This window comes from Motacilla alba, chromosome 7, assembly GCF_015832195.1.
Source record: "Motacilla alba alba isolate MOTALB_02 chromosome 7, Motacilla_alba_V1.0_pri, whole genome shotgun sequence".
Taxonomy (NCBI): domain Eukaryota; kingdom Metazoa; phylum Chordata; class Aves; order Passeriformes; family Motacillidae; genus Motacilla; species Motacilla alba.
In genome coordinates, this window is record NC_052022.1 from 24,191,357 (window position 1) to 24,218,442 (window position 27,086).

At 36.4% G+C, this 27,086-nt stretch overlaps 1 protein-coding gene across 7 annotated transcripts in view; it reads right to left on the bottom strand.

Annotated features, from left to right (window-relative positions):
• Positions 1 to 27,086, bottom strand: part of PDE1A (phosphodiesterase 1A) — a 148,416-nt gene that overhangs the window by 26,096 nt on the left and 95,234 nt on the right. For all 7 annotated transcript variants that reach the window (XM_038141803.1, XM_038141796.1, XM_038141799.1 and 4 more), the window contains 8 exons: positions 18,551 to 18,733; positions 18,034 to 18,100; positions 17,003 to 17,119; positions 14,944 to 15,084; positions 9,809 to 9,909; positions 7,153 to 7,278; positions 970 to 1,071; positions 730 to 850 (listed from right to left, as the gene is read on the bottom strand). In XM_038141803.1, the coding sequence (XP_037997731.1) occupies positions 730 to 850; positions 970 to 1,071; positions 7,153 to 7,278; positions 9,809 to 9,909; positions 14,944 to 15,084; positions 17,003 to 17,119; positions 18,034 to 18,100; positions 18,551 to 18,733 (958 nt within the window). The remainder of the gene's footprint in view (positions 1 to 729; positions 851 to 969; positions 1,072 to 7,152; positions 7,279 to 9,808; positions 9,910 to 14,943; positions 15,085 to 17,002; positions 17,120 to 18,033; positions 18,101 to 18,550; positions 18,734 to 27,086) is intronic.

Consider the following 27,086-nt stretch of genomic DNA (forward strand, 5'->3'; position numbering starts at 1 on the left):
ACAGGGAGAGTATTTTCCCTCCGGAGAAAGGAAAGAAACTTTCACCTGCTGGTGTGAGTCAAAAAACGACAGCAGTGTCACCTCACCAACATCTACTGGGTTTTCTCTTGGAATTCAGTACCTCACAGAAATGAAAAGGCTTTCACAATGGTATGTCTTCATTTTTGGTTTAGGGTATAGGGTCACAGCATTAACAGGATGGTACTGTCTAATCTCTGGCTTTGGATCAGGCTGTTATGAAAGCAACACCTTCAGATCTATGTGACATATGCTTGGCAAATACTAGCAAAGAAAAGAAATAGAAGGGCTTTCTGAAATGTGGAATGAAGACAACTTTTTGCCTTCTTTGCTGAACATGAATTCTTCCTATTTTCTCTCATTCTACCCTTCTGGTACTTCTTTATAATTCAAAGCATATATAAATCTCTGTCTACAGAATGAAAACAGCTTGACAAGTTATATTATAATTGAAAGGAAAAAAACCACTACAACACTCAGAATAATGATATCAGCTGAAATAGATAGAGAGCTATAACCATTTTGTCTTATTCACACACATAAAAGTTGAATCAATGTCAGTGGTATGTATGAAGAATAAAGAATATATACTACTGACTATGTCTGTCAATCACAACCAACAGCAACCTTGCTGGTAGACTTAAGAAAATATTCAATCATGTAACCATTGCTTCTTGAACTAGATTTATTAAAGGATTTTAAAAATGGCACCTGTCGAAAAAATTCTTCCATCAGGGCCATGGTCCACCGGTAGTGCAGCTCCCAGGATTTTGCTGGATGGCTTATGTCTGCTGCATGTAGAATCAAAGACATGGCTTTGGCTTTGTCTACCCTGTCAATTCAAGGACATGCTCCAATTATCTCAAAACAAAAGCAACTATTTAAATTCTTTTCTTGAATATGAGCTCATTGAAAGGCTACAGATAATGAACAGAATGGAAAATAACCTACCCCTGTCCCTGCTGCAGAGTGTGTCGCATTGTTTTAATTTGTTGGAAATGACCCGACATGTCTGTAGACAAGACCATCTCAATGACCAAGCTACGCAACTCCCTAAGAACAATTAAAAGCAAAATGACTGATTAAAATTCATTTATTCTATGTATGGTACATTTGTTTAAGCAGTATTTGTTAATTTATAACTTTCAAAACAACATCATGGGTTTTATTATGTTTTAAAAAGCATTTAAATAAATTATTAACAACTTGAATATTGTATCCTAAAGGGATTCTGTGAAAGCAATGTACCTCAGAAAATGTACTCTGCAGTCATTATTTCAGAGTCACACTATTTTGTAAATCCTATTTCCTAGTGCATAAACTAATATTACATGCAGTTCTCTCACCAATTATAAGTCATTCCTTATTTTTTCCCGCAGTAGAGTATTCAAAAAACAACTTGTTCTCTGGGCTTACCACCACACAACAGGATACATTTTTACTGCCCTCATATTAGTGAAGAGTGTGCATAACACTAAGCCTAGGAAGAAGGCCGTGGAAACACTCAGAAAATCAAGAGGTATTATACCTGAAATACCATCAATGTTACACCAATATAAGATCATTATGATGAACTACCTTTCATTCCAAAAGTATTGTGATACCTAATTAAGAATCAGAACAAGTTTGGGATGAATAATTTATCTCTGTCTTGGTACTATGGTTAGAGATGTTGGCTTGTCCAGCTTTCTATTAAATCAATATGAAACTAATAAAACATGAATCATGTAAGAAACTTAATTCTGATTTTGAATAGAAAATTTAACTAATTTTGTCAATAATAATTGCTGACTTAAAAAATTCTGTCTCCTTGATGTAGCAGGATCATATATATGCCATGTAGGAATCCAGTGGGTTTTCTCTATATGATTTTTAAATGGCCTAGGAGGACAAGTGGTGCTTAGGTGTATATGGGGAATTTCCCACATTAAACCTTTCATTATGTACCATCTATCTTCATGAGCACATCCCCAATCTTAAGGACATCCAAGTATCACATAAAACAGTAAAATCCTACTTTAGTAATTCTCACTGATCTTTCATATTGTATTCATACGTTTGACTTAAGTAAATCAAAAAACATGCCAGTTTTTTCAAAGGACTATGCTTTAAAGAGATAATTTGCAGTTTTCTTTAGGGCTATTAGAATATTTTGTTATAAAGACTATCAAGACTTCTTTTGATTCAAATTAATTACATATTTAAGCAGATATTTGTCACTGATTTTTATGTATATATTCCTGATTTGCTTTAATGTAACTGGATAAAATCTCAATGGTCTCACTTCTACTCAATAATATGCAGCCATAGCAACTTGTGTTTAGAAAATGCCTTACCTTATCTGACCTGATAATAAGATACTAATTATTTTGCATCCCAACTGTTCCTTCTCCAAATTGCTTTGAAAGTGTACCCTTCAAAAACAGTCAAAACCATTAAAAAATAAAAGCAAAACAAAAAAAACCCCAAAAACAACAAAACAAAACAAAAAGCCCCAGGTAATGCTAGAAGAGAAAGGAAGGCTCTCCATTGTTAAACCCTGTTGTTTTTAAGACTGAGCTAATTATTACTTCTCCTTTCCTTATTTTTGGGGAATTTTATGGGCAATTTTCTTAGGAACATACAATGTCTGAACTTTTCAGAGTAATCAGAAATAAGTTCACCCCTTCTCACAAGATACCTCACCTCTACTAGGCAGACACACACAGAGAAGCAAAACCACACTTTCAGTTTATTCATATTGTCATGGCAGCAGAAAAAAACCCCTAATTCTTATCTATAACATCTGACTAAGAATCAAAGAGTATAGCACTGTCCTGTCATACACTCCTGAAGATTTCAGGCCACTAAAAATCTGCTTAACAGCAAAAGAGAGACTCCTGCAGTTGTTAACTGCCTGTGCCCATATCCACCACAATCAGAGGATGGAAAATTGAAACCTGACGGGGAAATGGCAGATAAAGCTCTACTAGAGCTACAAATGCCTCATCTGCTGCACAGAAGGTTAATCTTGGACTGATCCCACTACCAAATTGCTTCCCAGGGAAAAAAGACTGTCTCAACTTTCACATCACAGGAGACCTCAGCTGGTCTCAAAGGTAACCTCTGGAAAGAAATCTCTCCCAGTCCTCATTAGGCAGTCCCCAGCTACAAGCCTCAGGATAATACAGGTACCTGCTACCACCCAGAAAGACACACTCAGGATAATACAGGTACCTGCTACCACCCAGAAAGACACACCTGCTACCACCCAGAAAGACACCTGCTACCACCCAGAAAGACACATAGTTGTCATACTATGAAGGGAAGTGGTAACAATATTCACATGCAGCACATGGCAATCTTTCAGGCCCAATATCAGAACATTACTGGGTTTGAGTCTACCATCTCCACTTTACTTAAGTAAATTGTCCTATTCTGTGCTGGCATCCTTTCTCAACCCTCCTCAGCCACACGTCCTACAGATAGGATACTATTAAAAAACATAGATGCAAGACTATGTGAAAAAATTACGTGAACAATGTAATAAAGAGACAAGGAGTGACACATGAATTTCTTGGAAAAGTAGTTAGCCAATAAATAGAAACTAGCTTTACCTGGATTTGTCCATGACAAAGACATTTAGTCAGCTGGAAACTAATAAAAAAATGCAGGAACAGTGTAAGATGAGCAAAAGCAAGGTGAGAACTGAAGACATAAGCCTCATCTTCAAGTTACAGGAATCCCTAGACAGAAGAATCTCAAGGGACTTTGTGAAAGAATGTTGTTCATTCTGCATTATACATAACACATACTGTTCGGTTTGTCTCCTTTTTTTGGGTAATCAGGCAATATATCACTGTGTGCCTTATGACTGGGGTGGTTTGAGACATTAATACTGCCCCACCACCTACAATGACATTACACGTCGGGGTTGGAACACTGGGAACCTGCTAAATCAAAGGAGAAAGGGGGACAAACAAGGATCCCTCTTTAGTTATTGAAGGGTACAAAGGGAAAGAAAGAAAACAGTATCAAAGACTGGAACAAATTTTCAGAGTCAAGAAAAGACTAAAAAATTGCTGTGAATGTCACATGCACTATCCACAAAGGACATCATCCTCAGAATGCTGGCAGTGTTTCCCAGTTCAGACCAGAAGTCTAAGTTTTAAACTTAATTGAAGCTGGCAGTTTATTAGCACATTTATCTTCTTAAAGTTAACATGTAAAAGAGAAAATTGAATACTATAAAGTAATTTCAGTCATTTTGCTTCATTTTGCTAGAATAATTAGCAAAACCTCAGTTTAAATAGTCAGTAGTGTTAAATTTTTGAAAAATGAAACTGCTGCAACTAAAGAAAATAGATGTGACAGAAGTAAAGAAATTAATCAGTGCCAGGAAGTACATTGAAAAGTTGAACATATTATCATTTCAATTTACTGCCAACTTGATTCAGTGCAACCTTCAAAACTGTTAGTTTAACAGCATGAATTCAGCATAGATCCAAGAAGCTCACTCCAGCAATAATAAAAAAATTGTCTTTGTTAAGTGGCTACCAGCTCCATCATTACAACAATGAAACGACAGGGCAACAGGAATTTCTGGATATTAGAAATGAATACTAGGAAACTGTCATTTCCATGACTGACCCTCTAAATTGAAGTACCACACTGAAACAGGTTGTGCAGGTTGGCACAGAGAGGCACTTTGGAATTTACTGCTTGCTTCAAAGAGCAGAGTGTAATTGCTGAGCTAAGTGACAAAACATGGAACTGAATGTCCTAGTTTAGATTCTTGAGCTTATTAGTCAATTCATACATTTCTTCTACATTTTACTGAATATACCCAAAAAAGAGATGATAAATTCTACTTTTCTCTGGTTGCCAAACCTCACCACCTTCAAACTGGCTGCGTATAGTAGAACCTGTGTACTCTATATAAACAAAATTTGCAAAACTAAAGTAATATCTTCTAGGAAAACATAGTCAGGTTGCAGTGAGAAGAGATTTAAAAGGAGTGTAAACAGAGCCAGTGTGTGATTGTGCAAGTTCCAAAAGAATGTGGTAGTTTATCACAGGTTCAAAAACCACAGAGAAATAAAATGCAACAAAATTTAGATAGAATGGTCCATAACTGAACTGGACAAAGAGCTGTGGGAAGACCTGGCCAAACAATTTATGCAGAGAAGAGTGTGCTTCAGAAATGTGAAGAGAGCTTATCACATTGCCCCCTTTCTTTTGTTTGCAGTCCAGCAGAGCAGTACATGGGAACATCACAACCTGGAAATCCCAGGTCCTTCTTTCCACTCACAAATATTTGCATTTCACCCTAGTACTCTTTTCCTGAGTCGCATAACAGAAGGTTATGACTGGGATAAACTGTACTAGCTGGCAGCCAGATTTCCATCAGCTGGAGCCACTGTATGTTGCTGCAGGGATTCCCAGACTACACTGATTTATGGTGGTCTCCAGTGATGAAGAAGCCAGGACTAGGGATGAACATAAGTGTTTTCAAGCCATCCTTGGAATACTCCTGGATTGAAATTCAGCTGAAGAATTTCAACCCCTATCTACTTGGAAGCATCCTCTGGTAGGATGCAATATGAAACAGCACCACTTCAAAAAAACATACTCAAGGCAACATGTCTGAAGATTTGAAAATAATTTTCCCTCTAAATTTATGATTTTAAAAGACAGAATATGAGTTTCTCATGGCTGCATACTGGCACAATAATCTTCTCCATACTCAATAGCTAGGACAAGCAAAAATAGGGTCACAGAGACCTATCAGGCCCTAAACTATCAGGCCCAAAATAGTTTCAAAGAGGAGCAAGACTGGGTCTTGTTGGCATTGAAAATCTATGTGTGTAGACAGTTATCAATGAAGTTTACAAATTACTTCTGGAGAAATTTCTCCAGAACTAAATGTACAACACAAACCTTCTGATAACTAAATCTAAATGAGTATCCTCTGAGAAGAATTCTTTTAAGAGAACTAAAAATTGCTTAAATTGCTTCCTCTCTCACTTGTATTAAATTTTAAAATTATAGATTTAAAAAATATTTTAAAACAGGTACAGATAATTAATAACAATAAATAATTATTAATAATTAATCAATAATAATTAATTAAAACCCAGAAAGGACCAGCAGACTCACATTCAATAAATGCTTTATTTAGGGGTTTTCTCATCATGTAAATAAGTAAAAACATGTAGATCTACTATGTAAAATAGTCCATCTGTAAATATACACCTCAACAAAATATGATCTGATGTTCACATATTCCTTCATAAATGTATAATTTTGTGAAAATACAAATAAGCAGTGTTTAGCTTTGTTATTCATGGTATCGTCATTCACAGTGGGAGACTTTCCCCTAGCAGAACATATTTCTCTGAATTTCACAGTCCACCTGTCTGCAAGGGGTTTTTTTAGGGCCATTGAATAATATCTGTGTTTACAGAAACACAGAAGACTCATATTTTAGATACAATATGCATCCACCAACGATATACAAAGATAACATTTCCTTTTTAATAACGGAGAGAGTCTTACTCTAACACTTGACTTTTAGCCTTACAGGTCTTATTATTTGTGATATATCAATTATGATACTTATTCTTTCAGCTGGCCAAATTTTCTTCAGGAATTACACTAAACTTAAGAAGAAAAAGAAAAGTGCTCTGCAGCACTTCTGGGCCTTTGTTTTTTTTGGACTCTCCACACAATTCATTTTTTAATGCTTAACCAAGACGTGACTATGCTGAGATCCCAGGAGCAGCAGTGCTCAAGCTGGCAGCAGAGTGTGACTCTGCACTGTGATGTCAACCCACTGGTTATGCTGGATAAAGGCAAACCAGCTCAGGCAGCATTGTGGTTTTCCTAAAGAGCTATTTCACCTGAGACTCTGTCCACACACTCCAGCACCGTTCCTCATAAATGCACAATCTGACTTGGAAAATTACACAGAATCTCCCAAACAGTACTTCTTAACACCACAGCAGCCTTCCCTAGGCTCTAAACATCCATCACTCTTTCCACTGTCAACTTCCTGTAATTCCAACTCTTAAAATAGACTCCACAGGGAAGGCCTGGTGGTTTTTGTTATTTTTAAATACTGGGAGTATTTTTGAATGTCACAGCAAATCTTACCTCCAGTCATCTTTGTTTAGATTAGCCAGGATGTTCATCTCTTCTTCCTGCATGAGTCTATAAGCAGCACTTACATGATGATTTTCAAGAACAGAACGATCGTTGTACAATATAGCAACATCTGACCTAGTGTGGGGAAAAAGAGGCAGATTTTGTAATAGTGTTCCAGTGATGGCACTGGGAAAGGTATTTCTCTATGAGAAATATTGACAATATGTACATATATAGAGACAGATATATCAAATTATGTTTATTTGTTCCTACTGTATCAAATACCGATAAATTTTCCATCTTAAATACATTAAAAATTATCATTATACCATTGCATACACTGTTTGTGGGAAAGTCATATTTTAAAATGTGTGATGTTTTATTGAAATTACCTTACTGTGGCAAAAACTCATGAGTCCTTTGAGCTTCTTGACTGTAGACAGGTCCACAGAGCATCAGAAATGCTCTAATTAGCCTACAAGAGTACACTTACATGATACAACCAATTAAAATGCTACATGTTCACCAACAGTGGAGCTCCACACATAGCATGGGTACTACAAACTACAAACTCTGAGAGATATGCTTTGGCCCATGCTACTCATCATCAGAATATGCTGTAAATAATAAGGTATTAAAAAGTTTCAATTTCATATGTTTTATACAGCCACCATCTTTTCTCAGAAAAAAAGAGAAACCTTCAGCCTCATCACAGTGGGAAGGTAGACACATGCCAAGCTGCAATTTGGAAGCACTCAAGCTCTTCCTAAAGACAGACTCATACCATAATGTTAGCAAACTTAACAAACTTAAACTCCTTTCCTTCTTAATCAGAGACTAATGTAAAAGTCCAAAATTACACTGAGACATTCACGAATTTTGATGTGGTGTGGATTTATCATACTTAGCTTCAAACTTTTTTCAGAAATTTGTTTCCCTGAGACCTGATCTGACCTGCTAGGCAATCGCAGGAGTCACCTCTCTGCTGCAATTCTGTTCTGATAAAACTATTCCTGAATCTTTCAATGTGGTCCAGTGACAAGTCTGTACTAGAAGAAAGGTGCATTGCTTTAGCAGTGCAGCTTACTCTTACATTAATAAGCTAAATTCAACCTCCTGCTCTGTTGAGCAACAGCATATGTTGTCATGTATGGTACCAAGGAATCTAAATAATTAAAATAGCATTTGAAACGTTATTTAGAGGAAACAAAGCATAGCCAGCCTAAATAATCAATATGTTTATATCCATAATCTAACTAAATCATGGGAAAATCTGTGTTATGCCAATCACATATGTTTATGAAGCACACTTTAATCAACATAGCTACTTACAACTATGTTTAAGCAGTGCTAAGATTTGCTATGATTTTGGCAGCCATTCCATCCATTTTCCTCAGGCAAAAGACACTTGGAATCACAGTCTGGGATGCCACATCAGGGCCAAGTTACACAAGGAGAGAAGAACGAGCTATATCACATAACAAATACCTGTTTGCAAGTATGCCTGAGTAAAATTCAAAGGCTATCAGCTTAATTAGTTTTCCACTCTTGCAGTACTTCATAGCAAAATATTAAGGACAAAAATAGAAAATTAATATAAACTTGGAACTACAAACTGAAGCTTATTTTTAGCCAGACTATTCTGAAGGAGAACAGAATTGTGTCCTTATTTCAGCTACAAATCTAGCATTTCTCATCACTGAAAGCACATCTTGGAGAAAAACTATGTTATAGATTTAATTTAAATGTAATCATCGGACAGTTGATCCATATAAGTGAGTGTGAGGATGTTTATGTCCAAAGTAATAATATTTCTAGCACTGAGCAGTTTTATTATGATATGCTGTTTCAATTCTGTTTTTATTTTAAAGAGCAGCCAAAGCAAACTCCTCACCTGAGGATACTAAAAACAACATATAGCTCAGTGTAAGAGAAAAATAAGATAGTTGTACTAGGTTAGGTATCAGATGTACCATTTTTCCCTCAGTAATGGATTGGTCAGGGATTTTCCTGTGATAAGATGAAAATATTTTAAGGGAGAGAACTATATGCTGTTGTACAGCGACAGCAGCTAGAATGACATTCTGCACCTGCAGGAGAACACAGCTAGCCTAACTTTCAAACTGGATTCCTTTCAAGATTTCTTTTTCATATCTACTGCTGTTTCTTTCAAAACATGCCAGGACACAGCTCATGGTAGGTATTTCTAAAGCTCTACTTGAAAGTTTCTCCCCCTGCACCAGGACCCTCTAAGTTTAATACACAAAGTGAAACAAAATGTAAGCACATTGCTGTAAGTGACGAGGCATTTTTATGGGGATACAGTAGGAGAAGTTTTTGAGTCAGTAGTATCAGAATTTTAATGAACAATAAGGGGTGAGGGGGTTTCAAGTCCACATTCTGAATCTTTTCAAACTTCCTCTTGACATATCAGCTCCAAAATGGAATCATTTCAGACATTATGGAGCTATATTATTACTTTTCCACAGTTTTTGACCATGTGACTGATCCCATTAACTGGACAGAAGTTGATGAAGCAATTTGTAATACCAGGACTGACCTGGCTGCTTCCTGGCTTTATTAGTAAGAGTTATGAAACAGTTCAGCAATGAACTGAATGAACTGCAAACTCCAGACATGACTCTCAGGAGACTGCATCACTTACCTTGTCTGAATATGAAAATTGTTTGTGGTCCCAGTATGTTCGTAGTCATGGACGGCAGCTGCAAAGATCATTGCTAAAATTTCCAGTTCTGTGAGCCAGTGCTGGTAAATGAAAAACAAATCATAGTCACATTTTCAATAATAGCCTAACTCAGATTAAACCCTACAGTACTGAAAATATTTTACCTTCAATGCATTACCTTCAACTTAAATAAACTCTCCTCTTACTCCAGATAACTAAATGTCCATAACACTTCAGTACTATATGATAAATTAAGTCCTTGTACTTATGATTTCTCTGAGACCAAGTTAACATCCTTATGGTCACTAGCAAATTAAATATTGGCAGCCAAAAATATAAGAAGTTATCAAAAGAATTACACAGTTCACTTTGCAACTCCTTTGCGTATCTACTCTGTTAGCTCACACGTGGCACTTGCCAAATTACAGTATATTAATCTAAAAAAACTTTATATGAAGTTTAGGTAATATTTTTTCTTCTAGTAAACTATATACACAGTTATAAATTGAAGGCACAAAATTAGCATTATCTATATTTTACCAGTGTACATAGCACTAAAATTAGGCCCATGGGAGATTTTTCTGTTCTAAATTTTATCGTACTTTGTACTAATGAAAAAAATAAATTTAAAAAAGTGCAGAAGGCTAGTTACACAGAACAAAAGGTAATGTAGGTCACGTATACAAAATAATGTAGACCCTGGAGTTTTGAGTCCTTTTATAACTCTTGCTAAATGAAGCTGTTCTCTATTGCACATTTTGTAAAATAACCTGTGTTATCTTCTTTCAAGTTCTACTTCTTGAATGACAAAACGTCCTTGAGGAGAAAATTTACTCCATCTAAAGATGGGGGCAGAAAAAGCATATGATAATTAACCCCCACAGTCATAGGACTGATTAAGTCAAATGCTAGTCAAGCATTTCCACACATATTTCATTTATTTTTGGTGTACAAGTAAGCTTCTGTACTAAAGGATCAAAGAATGATCTCAACTTCACGCACCCCAATATGCACACATGAATGTGCATGTGTGTGTATGAATGGATAGGGAATGCATAAGTTGTCAGATGTAGTAAAAGTTGCCAACAGCAGTTCTTCTTTCAAAGAAGAAAGGAAAGAGTCAAGATTCATTAGCAATGTGAGAATAATTAAATAGGTCATTCAGTGACACAATAGGCCTGCTGAGGAACAAGTACTGGCTGTTGGTGAAGCAGTATAGGTTTAGAAAGGTCACAGACAGAGGAATGAGAATGTACTGTAAGCAGTTCTAAAATTGGAAACAATGACCTTCATCATACTGTGTGTCACAAGAAACCAGGCCATGACCAGTCCTGGCTCTCACAATGTTTTCAACATACCAAATAGAACAGAAACACAGAAAATGTAATGAAAGCTAAACACAAACTTTTCTTTAAGATGCCTTTCAAAGGTCAGCTTTTGTAACAAATAAAATAGTTGCTAGACAATGGATTCATAAGCAGAAGAATATTTCTCACCGACAATATCTACAGGCTACACAGAGACTTCATACAGTAAGAGAGAAGAGCAAGTATTCTACACACACTAGTATAGTCAAAATTGAGATCAGTAATCAAATCAGAGAACCAGAGAACTGCTTTAGCTAAAGGATTTCTAAGGGAGTAGAAAAATACTCTTACAGAGACAGTTAATAAGTGTGTTTTGAAAGGGAGAGGGAAAAACAAGTATCTGGGGGTCTGCAAGACTGAGAAGAGCTGAAACATGCTTCCCTCCTGAAAGATACTATGCCTTATGGGTGTCATAGATAATATAAATTATGTCTTCTATGGAAGTATTATGTACTGCTTGTATGTATATAGATACATTTCAACTTATGAGTTCTGTTTGAAACTTTTTTTTACAGTGATGGATTAAAAACTGAGTAAGAAATGGAGTCTCACAATGCACTTATTGGCAGTAAAGACATTTTTTCCTTTACTTTGAGCAATACAGGTACGTGGGAGGAGAAAAGGGATGGTGGGAAGATGATCGATGACTCAAAAGTTCTTTACAAGATGTATTCCCTGGGACTTGGATTCTTAAAGATGAAAACTTCATAAAAGCAAGCTTGACTTCCACGTTTCAGTTGCATCATCTGGGATTTAGTCTCTTGGGAAGGTTAATAGACTGTCTGCCATCTGTGATACTTAACATTCTAACACATTGATCTGAGGTGGCTGGATCTTCTTACATTAGATAGACAGCAAATTTTGAGAAATATAATGATTATTTCATTTCTTTAACAGCAACTCTGAATGTGTCTTATTCTTCACCAGAATCTCTCTAGGGGCTTGTGGAGAAGCATAAACTCTGATTGGTCAATTTTTTTTGGCAAATGTGGAAATACGGCTGTTTTCCAGCTTCCTATGAAGGGTACAAAACATATGACCTCAACAACAGGAATCATGCAAAAGATTTCCTGAACCCCAGCTTTTGGAAACATTTGCTTCAGTATGTGTTTCAGAAATAAACAAGGAAGATAGCAACTCGGCAAGATTTTTAATTAGTACCAGGTCCTTAAGAGAAAATGAAAGCAGAAAAACCTCAAATTGCAAACCAATCTGGAAAAAAATAAAAATACAAACAGATGAAAAACCACAGGAATTTGATCTAGAATTGCATCATATTTGCTCTAATCCAGGTATTAGAAATAGAACAGAATTTCAAAAAAGGATTACAGTGAACATGCTCTGAAAACTGTTGGCTTGAGAAGCAAACTCCAAATTGTTATTGAGTAGGGTACTGGAGGGTTAACCAGGCAACAGGAAAAAAAATCCAGCAAGTTAAATAGAACATTTTCATGATACTGATGCTTTCTCAAATTGCAAGTGACATTTGGGAGAGAAATACTTTGCAAGCTGCAGAATCACTAGGCCCTCTTTCAAACACTGATTTCCATAAATGTTCCTTCTGCCTGGCAAGTACATCTGTTTGAAGGCACTCTTGACTAAGTGGTGTCCTAGTTAGATTTCTTTCCAAGAACTTTCCAGTATCATAGCATCATAGAATCATAGAATGGCTAGGGTTAGAAGGAACCTTAAAAATCATCTAGTTCCAATTTCAAAGGCAGAGAAATAACACAATTCAATATCATAATTTGGCAATTAAAATGTGAATTAAACCTGGACTAATTTTATAGAAATATTTTGTAGCAGTGTTGCAACATTAATGAGATTTTGCAGCAGTAAAGTCTAAAGTCTATTTTTTGAAAATAGTTGTCCAAATAATGTGATTTGGACACGTGATTAAGGCAGTTAGAATGTTAAGATGCTAATATTAAGGCCATTAGAATGCTAAGTTAGACGCTAATACTAAGGCAGTTAGAAGGTTAAGATGCTAATAGTGTAATACTCGTGCTGGGTATTTCTCACACTCATGTGCATGCAGTGAAATAGCAGATATTCAAATATGAAACAGATTTCTTTACTCAGTGTTCAGAGATACACAAAGTGTCTTTCAAAGTGGTTTAAGCAATGGCTAAATGTCCCAAAATTACTAGGACAGTTCTGGAAGTTGGAACATTGTCCTGGCATCACAAGAAAAGTCTGAATGCTACTGTTTTTTTGAAGGGCAGAGGGGCAGATACAATGGGCCAGAGGGATGTTTATAATAAAACAAAAGGATTTTCCTCCTGGTAAGATCCAGGTGTATACCTACAACAAAGACATGGCTCATATCACTTAACTCTTGCAGTTAATCTAGTATCTTCAAGATTTTTCTTTAACAAAAATATTATTTTGATCGGTGAATATTGTATACAACAACTTTGATTTGGACTCTTCTTGGCAAGAGCTGTCTAGTCTCTGCTTCAGTCTGATATGGAAGTGCTTTCTAAAGCAGACTTCCCAATCTGAAAAGGGATCTTGGCTGGTGAAGACTCTAGGCTTCACTTAAGTAGTATTAGAGTTAAAATTTAGCTTTAAACATTTACAAGCAAAATACTTCCTTCAAACAGTAGAATAAAAACGTGCAATGCCTGGGGACCTTTCCTTGCTCACCCTGAAGCCAAGGGCATTTTAATGAGAAAAGGCTTAACATAAGTGATTGACTGTCATATATTGTGTATATATAGGAGCAAAACCATCCAGAGTCATTTCTAAATTTTTTCTTTCCAAAGTCTTCTAGGATTGTTTCACAGCTCTGCAAACAGAAATCAGACACTATTTCTTCCCAGCTGTTTTGTTAGTTGTTTGTTTTTTGGTTTGCTGGGGTTTTTTTTTTATGAACAACTGTATTCACAGTGAAGACAAATTATCAAAAAGCTATTGACAGCAATCTCCATTTTCTTTTAGTCAGTATTCACTTTTGCCTGGGAAGCTGATAGTGAGGAGAATTCCACTATTTAATTTAAGTTTTAAGAAATAAAAATGCTTGCACAGATTCATTTCAGTTCCCAAATAAATAATTTTAAATATTATGATGTTTCAAGGCAAATGCAATAGCCTGCCTACCATAGGCACATAGAGTATGCAAGAGCAGTGCTAAAGAGGGTTAAAAACTGAAAGAAAAAGCAGTTTCAGAGTTTAAGGCCAGGCTGGATGGGGCCTTGAGCAGTCTGGTCTGGAGGAAGGTGTCCTTGCCTATGGCAGGGTGGTTGGAACTGAGTCGCCTTTAAGGTCCCTTCCAACCCAAGCCATTCCATGATGATATAATTCTAAGCCTGCACTGATTCAGTACATTTTTCAACATCCAGGACCTCTGCAGATACTAAAGCTTCCTTGCCTGATCACACCTCCCATGCTCTGATGTGAAAGTAAAAAATTCTCACCTGCCCACTCCTGCAAATCTATCTCATTAAATATGATATAAAATACCTAAATCCAGGCAATGAAAAGCAAAAAGGATTTAAAGATTAATTTTTTCTTCCTTTTTTCCTCTGCATTGAGAGAAGTTCAGCCTGAAGAACTGTTAAACAAAATAAAGTTAAAACAAAATAAAGTTAAAACAAAATAAAGTTCACAGCCTGAACAACAGTTCCTGAATCTCTCTCTGCAAAATTTTCAACTGAGCTTTTTTCATTAGAAAAGAAACACGTACATATTTATTCAAAACAGCTGAGTCTGAGAAAAGAAATTGAATTTCACAGTACTTCTTACCATGATGCCAGTGTGAATCATTATATAATGCACAGTTTGAGTAACATCAGCTGCATGGATCAAATTGTGATAGGGATTTTTGTATTTGCTGTAACCAACTTCAAGAGCTTCCGCAAAAGAAATAAGATTTGGAACAGGGATCTACAGACAAGACAACATTAAAAAAATTGGTTTTTTTCCTGCAACAGCTGCAAAGTCAAGCATGCAATAAATGAATCACAAATAATATACCATAGGATCTTGTGGGCAAGTAATAAAAGAAAAATTTAAAATGTAAAGGTCTGATATCATACATGAACCAGTGAGCCTCCACACAAATTCTGTAGATGTTGTATCTCTCTTCATACATCATGCACAAGACGCTGCAGAGCTATCAACCAAATGATTTTCAAGACATGTCTGTCTGCACCAGGGATGCAGAGGTTGCATGTATAACACAGGCATGACAGAGAGGAGTCTAACAATAGGATTATCTCCTTTTCTTCACCACTTTTACCTTGCTTGAGACGAGGTTTGCTTTAATGTCATAGTACAACTTTCCTTCCTCCAGACAATGTCTGAAGTACCAAAACTATCTGGTCCCACTTATTTTTGCAGTTTGCTGTTTTTGTCTGGGATAGAGTTAATTTCCTTCGTAGTAGCTGGTATGGGCCAATGTTTTGGATTTGTGTTGTAAACAGAGCTGATAACTCCAGGATGTTTTAGTTACTGCTGAGCAGCGACTGCACAGAGTCAAGGCCTTTTGTGCTCCCCATCCCACCCACCACTGGGTAGCCTGGGGTGCACAAGAAGGTGGAAGGGACACAGCTGGGACAGCTGGCCCTGCTGACCCAGGGGATGATGCTCCACACAGCCTCATGGTCAGCAGCCCCAGGCTGGGGAGCCTGGCTGGGCACTGCTGCCTGGGGCCTGCCTGGGCAGCTCTCAGCTACTGCTGCTGCTGCTGAGCAATTGCTTTCATTTGCAGCCTTTCTTCTTGGGTTTGGTTTCTCTCCTAAATATTAATTTTCTATATTATTATTATCACCATCATTATTAAACTGTACATATCTCAACCCACAAGTTTTCTCACTTTTCCGCCTCCAATTCTCTTTCCCCCATCCTTCTGGGGAGAGGAGTGAGCAAGCGAGTGGCAGAAAGGTGCTTATTTGCTGCCTGGGGATAAACCACTTCACCCATTTAATGAAATTACATATCCCTTAATAATTTTTTCTTTATTTAAAATCCCTGAAACATAAACAATGGGACTGAGAATGGGCTTAAGCCCACTCTGCCAGTAGCACTGTGTACTTCATGGTTGTGTTATAATGGTGGTCCTGGTGTGGTTCTGACTTCAAGCAAATAAAGCCTATTGGGAAAAGCTGGGTTGCCAGCCTAAAATTAAAATATTCAAGAAACTTCAGGATGAGACAGCCTCTTCAAAAGGAAAATGGAGTTTTTGCAGTGAAGAGGTTTTGAAACTATAAGAAAATTTTCATTCGGTACTATAACAATAAATTTATCATTTTTATTCATTTTTTTATCTCTGCCTTTCAAAGATGGCTGTAAGGACTCCATATTGTATGGAAAAAAACCCTACAAACACCTTGGAAAAGCAATTTTTCTCTTTATATATCCCCCAGGTTGTTTAGGAGAGGAAGGTTCAGCTGAAGCCTCTGCACAGTAGTGATCAACACAGCATGACCCAGACCATGAAAAAAGTATTTAGGACTAACTATGGTTTTCTGCCTTTTTAGTAATTTTTGGTCTATAAAGGTGGGACACTGGTTCAGACCTGCTGATTAAATAGTCTGTATACATAATCTATTTATGTAACACAAATGACATGACAAGGGCCTACATAGCTTTCCATTTTTCAGGTTGCAGAAAAATTTGCATGTTTCGGGTGAAGTTTCATTTGGTAGAGCTATTGGCATTTTACAATATTTCATTTGCCATATTCTTTGAAATTCTACACTGTACTGTACAATAAAAAACATTTCAATGCTGGTTTTCTTGCATTTTAAACTTGACACATGTATTTTTGAATCCATATTTTTATTGGTGGTTAGTTCCTGACCTTGAAACGGCTCAAAAGGTCGTATCGGGTTAACAGCTCATACATCATAAATTTCAGACTGTGCTCTCCACTTGCTTCATTAAGGGCAAATACGTCAAAAGACCACTTATCAACATCCTGTAGACAAGGGAAAAGGAAAACAACAAAAAACAAAAAACTATTACATTTCCATCCATTTGGCTAGTATCTAGAGAGAAGAGGGAGAGTTTGGTGGTTTTATTACCCAACTCTTTCAAATTCCTAATGTAGATAACAATTTAATGGCTACTACAATGTTAATGATGAAAACAATTGTGTCAGTTATGAATAAAATACTTGCAACATGACCAAGGCCACTGTGCATGCTTTGAGTCAAACCTCAAAGTTTAACTTTCGCAGTACAAATTGTCTATACAACCTCATGGAGCTACTCCGAATACCACCCTTCAAACAGGCTATTATGCAATGTCATTAACCCTGATGTCATTAAACACAAAGCAATTTGAGAATGATATAATTGTTTGGCTTTCAGGCGAAAAGTGGAGATGCTTAATTCTCAAGAAATCCCAGTTTGTAATTGCGTTCATACATAGGAACTCAGCTTACTATATAAGACCATATTTTGGCTGTACTAGAGTAATACTTTAAATATACAGCAAATACTGTACTTGTTCCATAAGCTTCAGCTTCTTTTGTTAGCTCTATCCCAATACTACCTCCTTTTTCTTGCCTAAAAAGGAAACAAATGCTGCTGTCTGAGACACTGATTACAATACCACTGAGACCTGATAAAACTGTCTCACATTTCTATAAGAACTTCTATACAAATTTCATTCTATTACTCTAATAAGATCTAAATGAAGTCAGAACTAATCAGAATCATGTTATTTCTGAATTTTTAGCTATTAGTTTCTCTGTACTTTGTGTTCTCAGTTCCGTAGTACTAACTATGGCTAGGGTACATTCAGTAGAAAACTATTAATTTGACCCTAAAAGTCACTAAATTTAAGTGCAAATACATTCAAATTCCACAATGATTAAAATTCTTTCACCTTAAATGTGACTATCACTTCTGCTGGATAAGCCAAACCAACCATGCTTGAAGTTTTCCGGTACATCCTAAAAGAACAAATAAAATATTAAGAAATAGTTCTTCATTAAAAATATAATGGAACAATTTATCTTTTTAAAATTTTTCTTTCAGAGTTTGTGAAGCAACATGAATCTATTTAAGGGTCTGACCCCAAAGATTTATGTAATCTTTTATGAAGTTATGAGACAAACCCCTTTGCAAGTATATTACTCTTTAATATAAGAACAATCTTTGGTATGATTTAGTGTAGAAGTTACAAAGACATTGAGTTCAACTCCAGAATTTTCCAATGCTTAGGAGATTTTAAAATGTAGAGGTTTCATCTGGAATTCTGTATAGAAAAATGGAGTGGCTGCAGAAATTGAAGCATAAATTCTGGCTCAAAGATTTGCTCCAGGTTCATCCCACCATTTTAGGGATGGCAGACACTGTGGTTAAATGCAATGCTTGCAGTAACAAGAAAACAAAGCTCTCACCTTTCTACAAAAATCCCAGCCTGTACAGCATGCACAATGCTTCGGAACTTGGGCTTTTCCTCAGGCCTCCTCTTCACTATTCCCATTTCCCTCGTGAATGTAGAAGCCAACCAGTCCCGCACTTCCAGCGGGACCGAATCTGACTGGATGTCAGAGAGCTCATCTTCAGTGTCCAAAAGCTTCCTATATAAAAATTAATACAAGGTAACCAACAAGACCTCAGACCTAACAAGAGGAGTACTTACAGGTGAACAGCCTAAAAAACTTGATTTAAGAGGAGCTGAGGTTGACTGTAGGACCAACTGAGCACATCACTAAATGTCTTCTCTGGCAGATGGACTGAGACCAAGGGGAATCTGTGCACAGCAGATATCCTCTCTCTCTCCCACTGCTCATGTTCCAGCATGTAAAAGACAATATAATGTAATTTATTCAACTGAAGACATGAAAAGATTTTTCTACTAAGTTGTCAGAGCAGTGGTAGATTGAAGTGCAATCAATGAGCTGTAAAATCCCAAGAAGACCTCTAAAACAGTAACTGACAGAATTGTCAGCAGGGTTGCTGCTGTAAGTGAGAGCACCATTGGTTTATTGATCTGTTCCCCAAAATGGTACAAGAAGTGTTTTGATATTTACATGCAAAAGTAAATGATGCTGCATAGCAGTGATGTGGTGCATGCATGTCAGTGAATGCCCTGTACACATGCTCATCCTGCTATTGCAGCACAATAAAAGCATGAAAGATAATTAATTCCTTTACTGAAGAGAATTAATTCCTTCTATGTAGAGATCTGTATTCCTATTGAAGGCAGGGTAACAGTCATAGCAGTAAAGATATTATACAAGATTGGATTGCAAGTCAGCTTTCACAGTTGTTAGCAGTTCAAAAAGCTAGAAAAGTTATATATAGCCCTTGCAAAATGGAAGAAGTATTAAAAATACTTCAACAAAAGTGAATTAGAGGTCAGCAGTTTACTTAGAAGAAACTTTAAACTAAATATTCTCTTTAAACAGACTCAACACTTCCGTTCCACACTTCTATAAATCTTTTTCTTGCAGTTATTTGCTTTATCACTCAGAGCGCTGGAGTTTCCAGGAAACAAATCCCTTATTTAGTTTGATATCAATTTTCCCTTCATTCAGCTATGCAAGAAACCACAGAGTTAGGGTGACCTGAAAATATGCACAGCATGCCACCCTTTCAAAATATTTTCTTAAAAGTGGTACCAGTTGAATTGCAGGCATTTTTTGATTACATGGATCTATTTCTCTAGTGCTGCCTTTCTGAAACATGGATGAATAAGGAAAGCCTGAGTGTGGTATAGTTCAGAAGAATCTCCATGTAAAAATTAATGCTGTCTGAGGGATTAGACTAAGAGGAAACATAAGAAGAATTATATAAATCAATGGTGAACAGTGAGCATAGCATATTTGTGCTCATTTTCAGCAGCTCATTTCGCTGACAGTATATTTTGTGAGACTTTTCAACTGGGGTTTAAAAAATATAAATGCACCCCTCATCCTTCCCTGGTTTACTGAAAGAACAGTAGAAAAATTCTTATTTTTCAGAGGCATAGAATTATCAGACTAGGAAGGCTCCTAAAAATGGAGTACAAGAAGAGCAGAATGAGCAAGGATTATGGAATTTTCTGACAGTGGGACAACAGCCAAAAATCAGAAACTTAATTTGGAACAGGAGGACTCGTGTGGAGGAAAGGATTTGGGCAAATTATCTTGCAAAACTGAACCAAGGCTGAGACTTGCCAGAGGTCAAAGGCTACAAACTGGCTTTATTGCCTACACTAAAACCTATGTTATAGTCCACTTAAATCCATACTAGTCTAACACTGTCATTAAATATTTCTGGAGAAATCAGTACATTTATATTTCTGAGGAACATTTGACATTTGATATGATTTTATTATAACAAGGAAAAAACCTTACAATCCCTAAAACATATTTTTGTAACTATCCCAACTTTTATTCAAATGAGATGCAAACATTCCTGCAATCAGAGGCCATGGGCATTGGGCTATCTCAGAGCTTACAGCCAGGATATTCCACGTCACCTGTGCAGCAGGAAGTAGGGTTCTACATCAGTTTGCTATGATCAGATGCAGATCTAAATTTGGGATCTGAGCGCTGCACGTATGAGCCACTGGAGTACAAATTAAGACTAGCAAGACACACTGCAGTGTCTCTAATCTTTCTAACCATTCATCTGTAAAGTAGGAGAACTATTCATCTGTAAGCAGGAGTTACTTCATGAAGATGGAACAGAGAAAGTAGTATTTGAAATAAGTGTTCATTTATCTGTAATTTTCATGAGATCACTGCTCTCTGATGAGAGATGGCTGAATAACTTGCCAGGGAAGAGACAGTTTCTCTGCTTCTAACTTAAATATCTAGAAAAGCAACTGCAACACAGAGTTAATTTGCAAGCACAAAATCTTACAGATCCCTCATCACATAAGATTAATACCTTCTCAAAAAGAATTAGTTTCTTTCAGGTGCCTAATTGAAACAACATTTAAGGAGAGGAAACAAAGGCTAGTCATTCATCTCAATCAAACTCATTCTAGCATTCTATGTCTTTGGAAAAAAAAAGATGAAGATCAAATAAAATCAAATGACACGTTCAAAACAAAGGCACACATTCGCACCGCTTAACTTCCTATGAAATATTACAGGGATTTTTGCAAGATTTTGCAATCTAACTTGCAATTATAAATTGCAAAATGTAATTTGTAAACTGTAATATAATTTTGTGACATTTCAAAACATTTAAACTGGCACATATGTTCAAAAATGTCATGGAAAAAGTAATGGACACATGACTATAGCTGTCAAACACAATGCTACAGCCTTTGGCTTAGCAAGTACTTGGAATGGAGTGACTACAAGGCCCATTGCCTCATCCTCCTAATCAACTAACTTGAAGATCAGAGATTGTGGGCTTTTTAAAGCTAGATAGTTGTTCCACAATCAGTCTTAAGTAAAACTCTGCTGAGATAAATTTCATTGAACCAGGAGGCATGAACTCAAATATCCCAATTGAATTACATAATTATACTAATAGATGCCAAGGCACACACTTTAATTTTAATTCCATAAAGCGAAGGAACACCCTAAAATGCTGAAAAACAAAACAACAAAAGGAGCTCTGCTCTACTAAAATGTGCCACAGAAAATACACTTTTTTTCAACACATAATCAGAATTTCAGGGTTACATACACTTATTTTGCTCATATATCATCAGCCTGTTAAGTAGATGCAATACGAGGAAGAGATATGCGTGGGAAGGAGAGGGGGAGGCTTGGGTTATTTAATTCTATTCATTCCATGAGCAGAACTTTCATTGACAGTTGTGGGAATAAGTAAGACATGGCCCTTGGCATTTCAGCTTAGCAATCAATTAATACTGCAGTCATAGTAACTAATAACCTGATCTTCTTGTCGCAGTACTGTGTTTTTTGCCAAGAATAATTTTTCAAAATTCAAGTAGTGATAATTTCTAGCTCTCTTTTCATTTAATCAGAATTTTAAATATAGTAATGCACTAGTCAGAAGTGTATTTCTTTTCCCTTAGGAGTATATCAGATGTACTATGGAGGAGAAGAAAGAAAAGAAAATTAAAAAAAATTAAAATTAGATAATGGCTATGGGGAAAAAAATTCCATCTTTGTTGATCAGTCATGCTGCCTAACAGAGGTAGTGGAAGATTTCCATAGAAGAGGCTGAGAAGGTGGTATTAGCTCTTTGCAAATCAGTGAATTAATGAAGCCCTTAAGAGTGAATTAAAGTCCTCTGCTAGGTCTAGAATGCAGGAGAATTTACAGTCTAAATAGTCAGTTCACATTTTTACCAATTATTTAGTTCTATTATCTCTCTATCTTCCTAAATAAGCAGGAATCAATATATTCAATCAATATTTCTGTCCTCTATAGTCCATTACAGCTTCCACTTAGATCCACTAAAAGGTTCTCCTGACTCCCAATAAGGATAAACAAACTGCAAAAATGAATGAGGGTCACTTTTAGTACATAAAGGTCTTTCCAAAGGAAATTATAATTTTACCAACATGTTGTAGTCATAAAATTAGCACATTCTTAGAAGAATTGTCCACATATGAAGAATTACCAATTAATTAAAATGAACAGAAAATAATTTGGAATAAATGCAGGAATTATAACAGAAGAGTAGCAATGTAGGAAGGACCACTGTTACTGAAATTTTCACTTGTTGATATGTTCTGCCTATTCAGAAATGCAGGGGTATATACCAAAGGCCAACAACAATCTTAAGGTTTGGCTCAGGATAATCATGATTAAAAAATATCACTTTTCAGAGTACAGACGTGAGCCAGTGTCATTTCTCTTCTTTTCTTTTTCCTTTCCTTTCCTTTCCTTTCCTTTCCCTTTGATATAGTATTCTGGGAGTTCTATAGAGCAAGAACTAATTCAGGGCATGACTTAGAAATAAATTAATAGCAAAAAACTTTGAAACAGAAAAATTCAATAGCTTTGGAAAGGGATGATGGCCATTTATTAAATGCCCTAACTGAACTGAGAAGCTTAGTCAGAATTTAATAGATTTTCAGTGATTTTAAATGCATTTTTTTTACAACTTGAATGCTCTTGTAAGCTTTCCTCTCAAAAAAAAAAAAAAAAAACCACAAAAAAACCCCAAAAGCAAACCACGTTAGCATAGTACAAAAGATTTCAAAGGCTTATTTTAAGCTTTTATAAGGGTGGAATGTACTGAATTAATCTCAACACAATAAGCTTTTTCTCAATAGCAGCTTTTGCAAAAGTATCAATTGTAGGTTCACTTAGTGGATAAACGGAATGATTCACTTCAAATGGTACATTTTGTTGTTCAGGCAAAGTACATTTAACCATGGTTGGCTATGTAGGACAGCAAACTTGACTGAAGGCTCAGCAAACTTGACTGAATATTCAAGATTAAAATTTAACTTCATGCTTAAATAATTGCCTCTTCAAATATCTCCCCAGCTAGGCCAGCTGAGAGAGGAATCACAGACCATATTTTTCATCTGGTAAATAATTACCAAATAGAGCAGCCCATTCCACCTGTTCTATCCTTGGCATTAGGCAGATTATGTTCTTTAATATTCATAGATTTTTCCCAAAAAGGTAATTTTCAGGAGAAATATATTCTAGATCTTTCAAAATAAATTATATCATTGACTGAATGCCTTACTGTTCTGTGAATGAAACATTCACCTTCATGTATAAATGAGCAAATTAATCTGTCTTTTCAGATTGAGAGATTGAGGATAAATGCTATTAAAAGTTTTTTAAAATATGTACATCTCCTTGATGTAAGGAAATTTAAGTTTCTCAACCTTGCACCATCAAAGCCATTTTGCTGGTTTGACCATCTCTGCTGGTGTTCCTGAATAGCTATCGGTGGCTGAATTGGCACAATTCCTTCCATAACCAGAGCCTTAGAGCCTGTGAAAGACTCACAGTCAGCTCCATCTGGTGTGTCCAGGTGAGAACAGAGTGCCAGTGGTCCTGCAATGTTAAGGAACAGATTCCTGCTGTGAGTTTCCTGCTAGCTCAGAGCCTTACAATGCTGATACTAGAATACAGCTCGTGAGAATTCTATGTTGTAAGAAACATAAAAGGTGGGTCCTTCACTGACCTTGACTCTCATGTGAAAAAGGAAGCTCCTAAACACGTATTGATGGCTGGAAGAGTGTGAAAGAAAGTATAGGGTTACCGAGTAAGTATCAGCCCAGTTTCTTATTTTTTGAGCCTAAGATAGAGCAGCTGTCACAGGCCTAGGTTCTGTTGCAGTACTGAAAAATACCAGGGAACAGCCTTCTCCAGCTTGCAAACTGTGTACTGAAAGCTTCCCCAGAACAGGCTATACTGACCATTCTTCACCTCAGAATCTCCAGGAAACAGGGGATTTTCATTTAGTGCTTGGGCTGTCGCTAAGCTCCATTCCCACTCCCACAACACACAGCTCTGGGATCACCAGGATCCAGCTGAACATTTGTTCCTCTCTGCTTCCTTGGACCTCACATGGCAAATACACATATGTGCATGTTCCTGTCACAGATTCTGTGGTGTGCTTGAAGAGTATCATAGACTTTTGGCGAGATGAAATAACAAAACTCTTTATCTTTTATAATTTAAATTATTTCCTTTTTGCCCCAAATTTGAGGATGTATTTGTCCCTGCTTAAGTCCCAAAACCACAGAAGTATTTGGAGTGTTGCTGGAGTAGTGCACTGGAAATTCAGTTTAGTCCAAGTCACAAAGCAGTCACAAAGCCCAGGTTAAATGACCTCCTTTTTAGCTAACATTATACATATCACAATGTGTATTTTTTTTTCTAAATAAGAGCTTTTTATCAAGAACTGTGTCTGCCATTGTAGTGTCATTGAAACATTATTTCCAGAGCTCTCAGACAAATATATATTGCTACAATGTCACCCTTAATGAAATCACCTTTTTGTTCATGAACCTGTATTTGTTATTATGCCTTGTTGAATAAAAGATGCTAAAAAATCCTGCCAGTATGTAATACAGAGCTACTTCATGCATTACAGAAATGCAGTCTTTTCTAAGTCAAAAGTTCTCAAGTAGTTAAAGCCTTATTAAAATGGCATTATACAGTCTGAAACAAATAAGAACCCTGCATGGAACTGCAACTGCACAGATAAATATCCTCCTGAAATCAAATATATTTTTGAAGATACTAAGGCATATAAAACCAAAACATAATTGGCATAAACTATTCTGATTTTATGCAGAACAGCATAAAAGTAGTCTCCACAATAAGGAATTTATTATTATTATTACTATTGACATTATTATTATTTAGCTTTGGAATACATTTTTTTCCTTTCATCTTGTAATTCTTATCTAGATTTTATTTGACTTATTTTCTTTTCAGTTAGCATGAATGAAGAGCTGCATTTACAAGGAAAGGAACAGCTGTCATGACTAAATTATCAGGCTGTATTTATTTCCTGTCTGACTCTAAATATCCTTCTTCCATTGCCTTGAGCCAAGCGGCAGGTACTAATCGAGAAAATTCTGCAAGATTTGTCAGAATTATTTATAATATCTATTAAGTTTGAACTTCTTCCATAGAGCAAATCTGCTGAGGGGCTGGAACTGTGAGAGTCTCCTGGTTATTTTCAGCTGATGATGAACCTCAGCTTCAGCTCTCAGAGTGTTTGATCTCTTTCAAGGAAGAATTTGGTGCAGCACTGAAAGATGCAGCAGTCGAAAAGGAGCTTGTTAAACAAGCTAATTGAGTGACTTGAGGCCACAGACAATGGAGCTCATAGGAAAGCAGCACTTACTTGATGCCTGATGTCTGGGCTTTCCAAATTTCCATCAGCTCAGAACCTTTTACAGAGATATTGACAGTCACTGCCCCAAACCAATTTTTCCTCATTTTGGAAGGTTATCCCTAGTGCCTATCCCTGTTTCTAAGAAGACTACTCTCAGAACCTCATAAATAAAATCTGTTGTGTTGTTTCTCTACTTTTGCCCCAACCCAGCTCCACAGAGTTTTAGAAAGCTCAGGAATGGAAATGAGTATTGGCAAAGAGTTACAAAAAAATGCTCAGATAAATGGCTATAGCATAAAGAAACACAGGAGCAGACAAAAGGAAAGTCAGGGGACCTGAAAAACATGTTTTATCCTCTGCTAAATGGTGTGAATTCTACAGCTATTTGCACCTGACTGTTGCACTTTAAATAAAGATTCAATAAGCCATCAACATTCATATTTGAATGTTCTTCCATGTTCATGCACAACTTTATAATATGATAGACAGTTTTTTTTATACAGGTATAATATATTATACAGGTTTTTCAAGCAACTCAAATGAAGTAACGGCATATGGGGGGGAAAATTGGTATCTTCTACTGGAAGAAATTGGAACTGCTCACTGAAAAAATCCTCAGGCTTATAAAGAGAATAGTGGTTTTGCCAGAATAATGCCAGAGATTTATTTTTTAAGTAGTGGTGGTTTTCTGGAGCTGTGGAACAGTCAAGGCTCTTCCTTGATCCTTGGCTACATTACTGATCAAGTTCTGTGAGATATGTCATACTTGGATCTCTTTATTGACCTTAGTTTTGATTTTTTGCATTTTTCTTCTCTGTACCTGTGAAGAATTGCAGAAAGTCTTTCAGCAATAGGTGAGGAACCACTGTCAGGAGCATTTTATCATTCTGTTTCATAGCATGTATATCAAAACAGAAAGATGAGTTAAGAGGATTCAAGTAACAAACTCTGTTTATTGCTATTCATAATCTGTAGAGGTTGCTATTCCTGTCTATAGAGATATTTAAATTACCTTTCCCTCAGCTGATATTGAGGTCTGTTGCCCAGAACAGTGGAGAAGAAGAGAACACCAAAAATAGGAGGCAATTTTAGATTGCTGGTTGAAGCTGAGGTCTTCCTCTGCTTGGATACTTTAGCAATGGGTCAGTAAATTCATCAGGACAAAATCCAGGGATCAATACTGGTCTTAAAACAGAA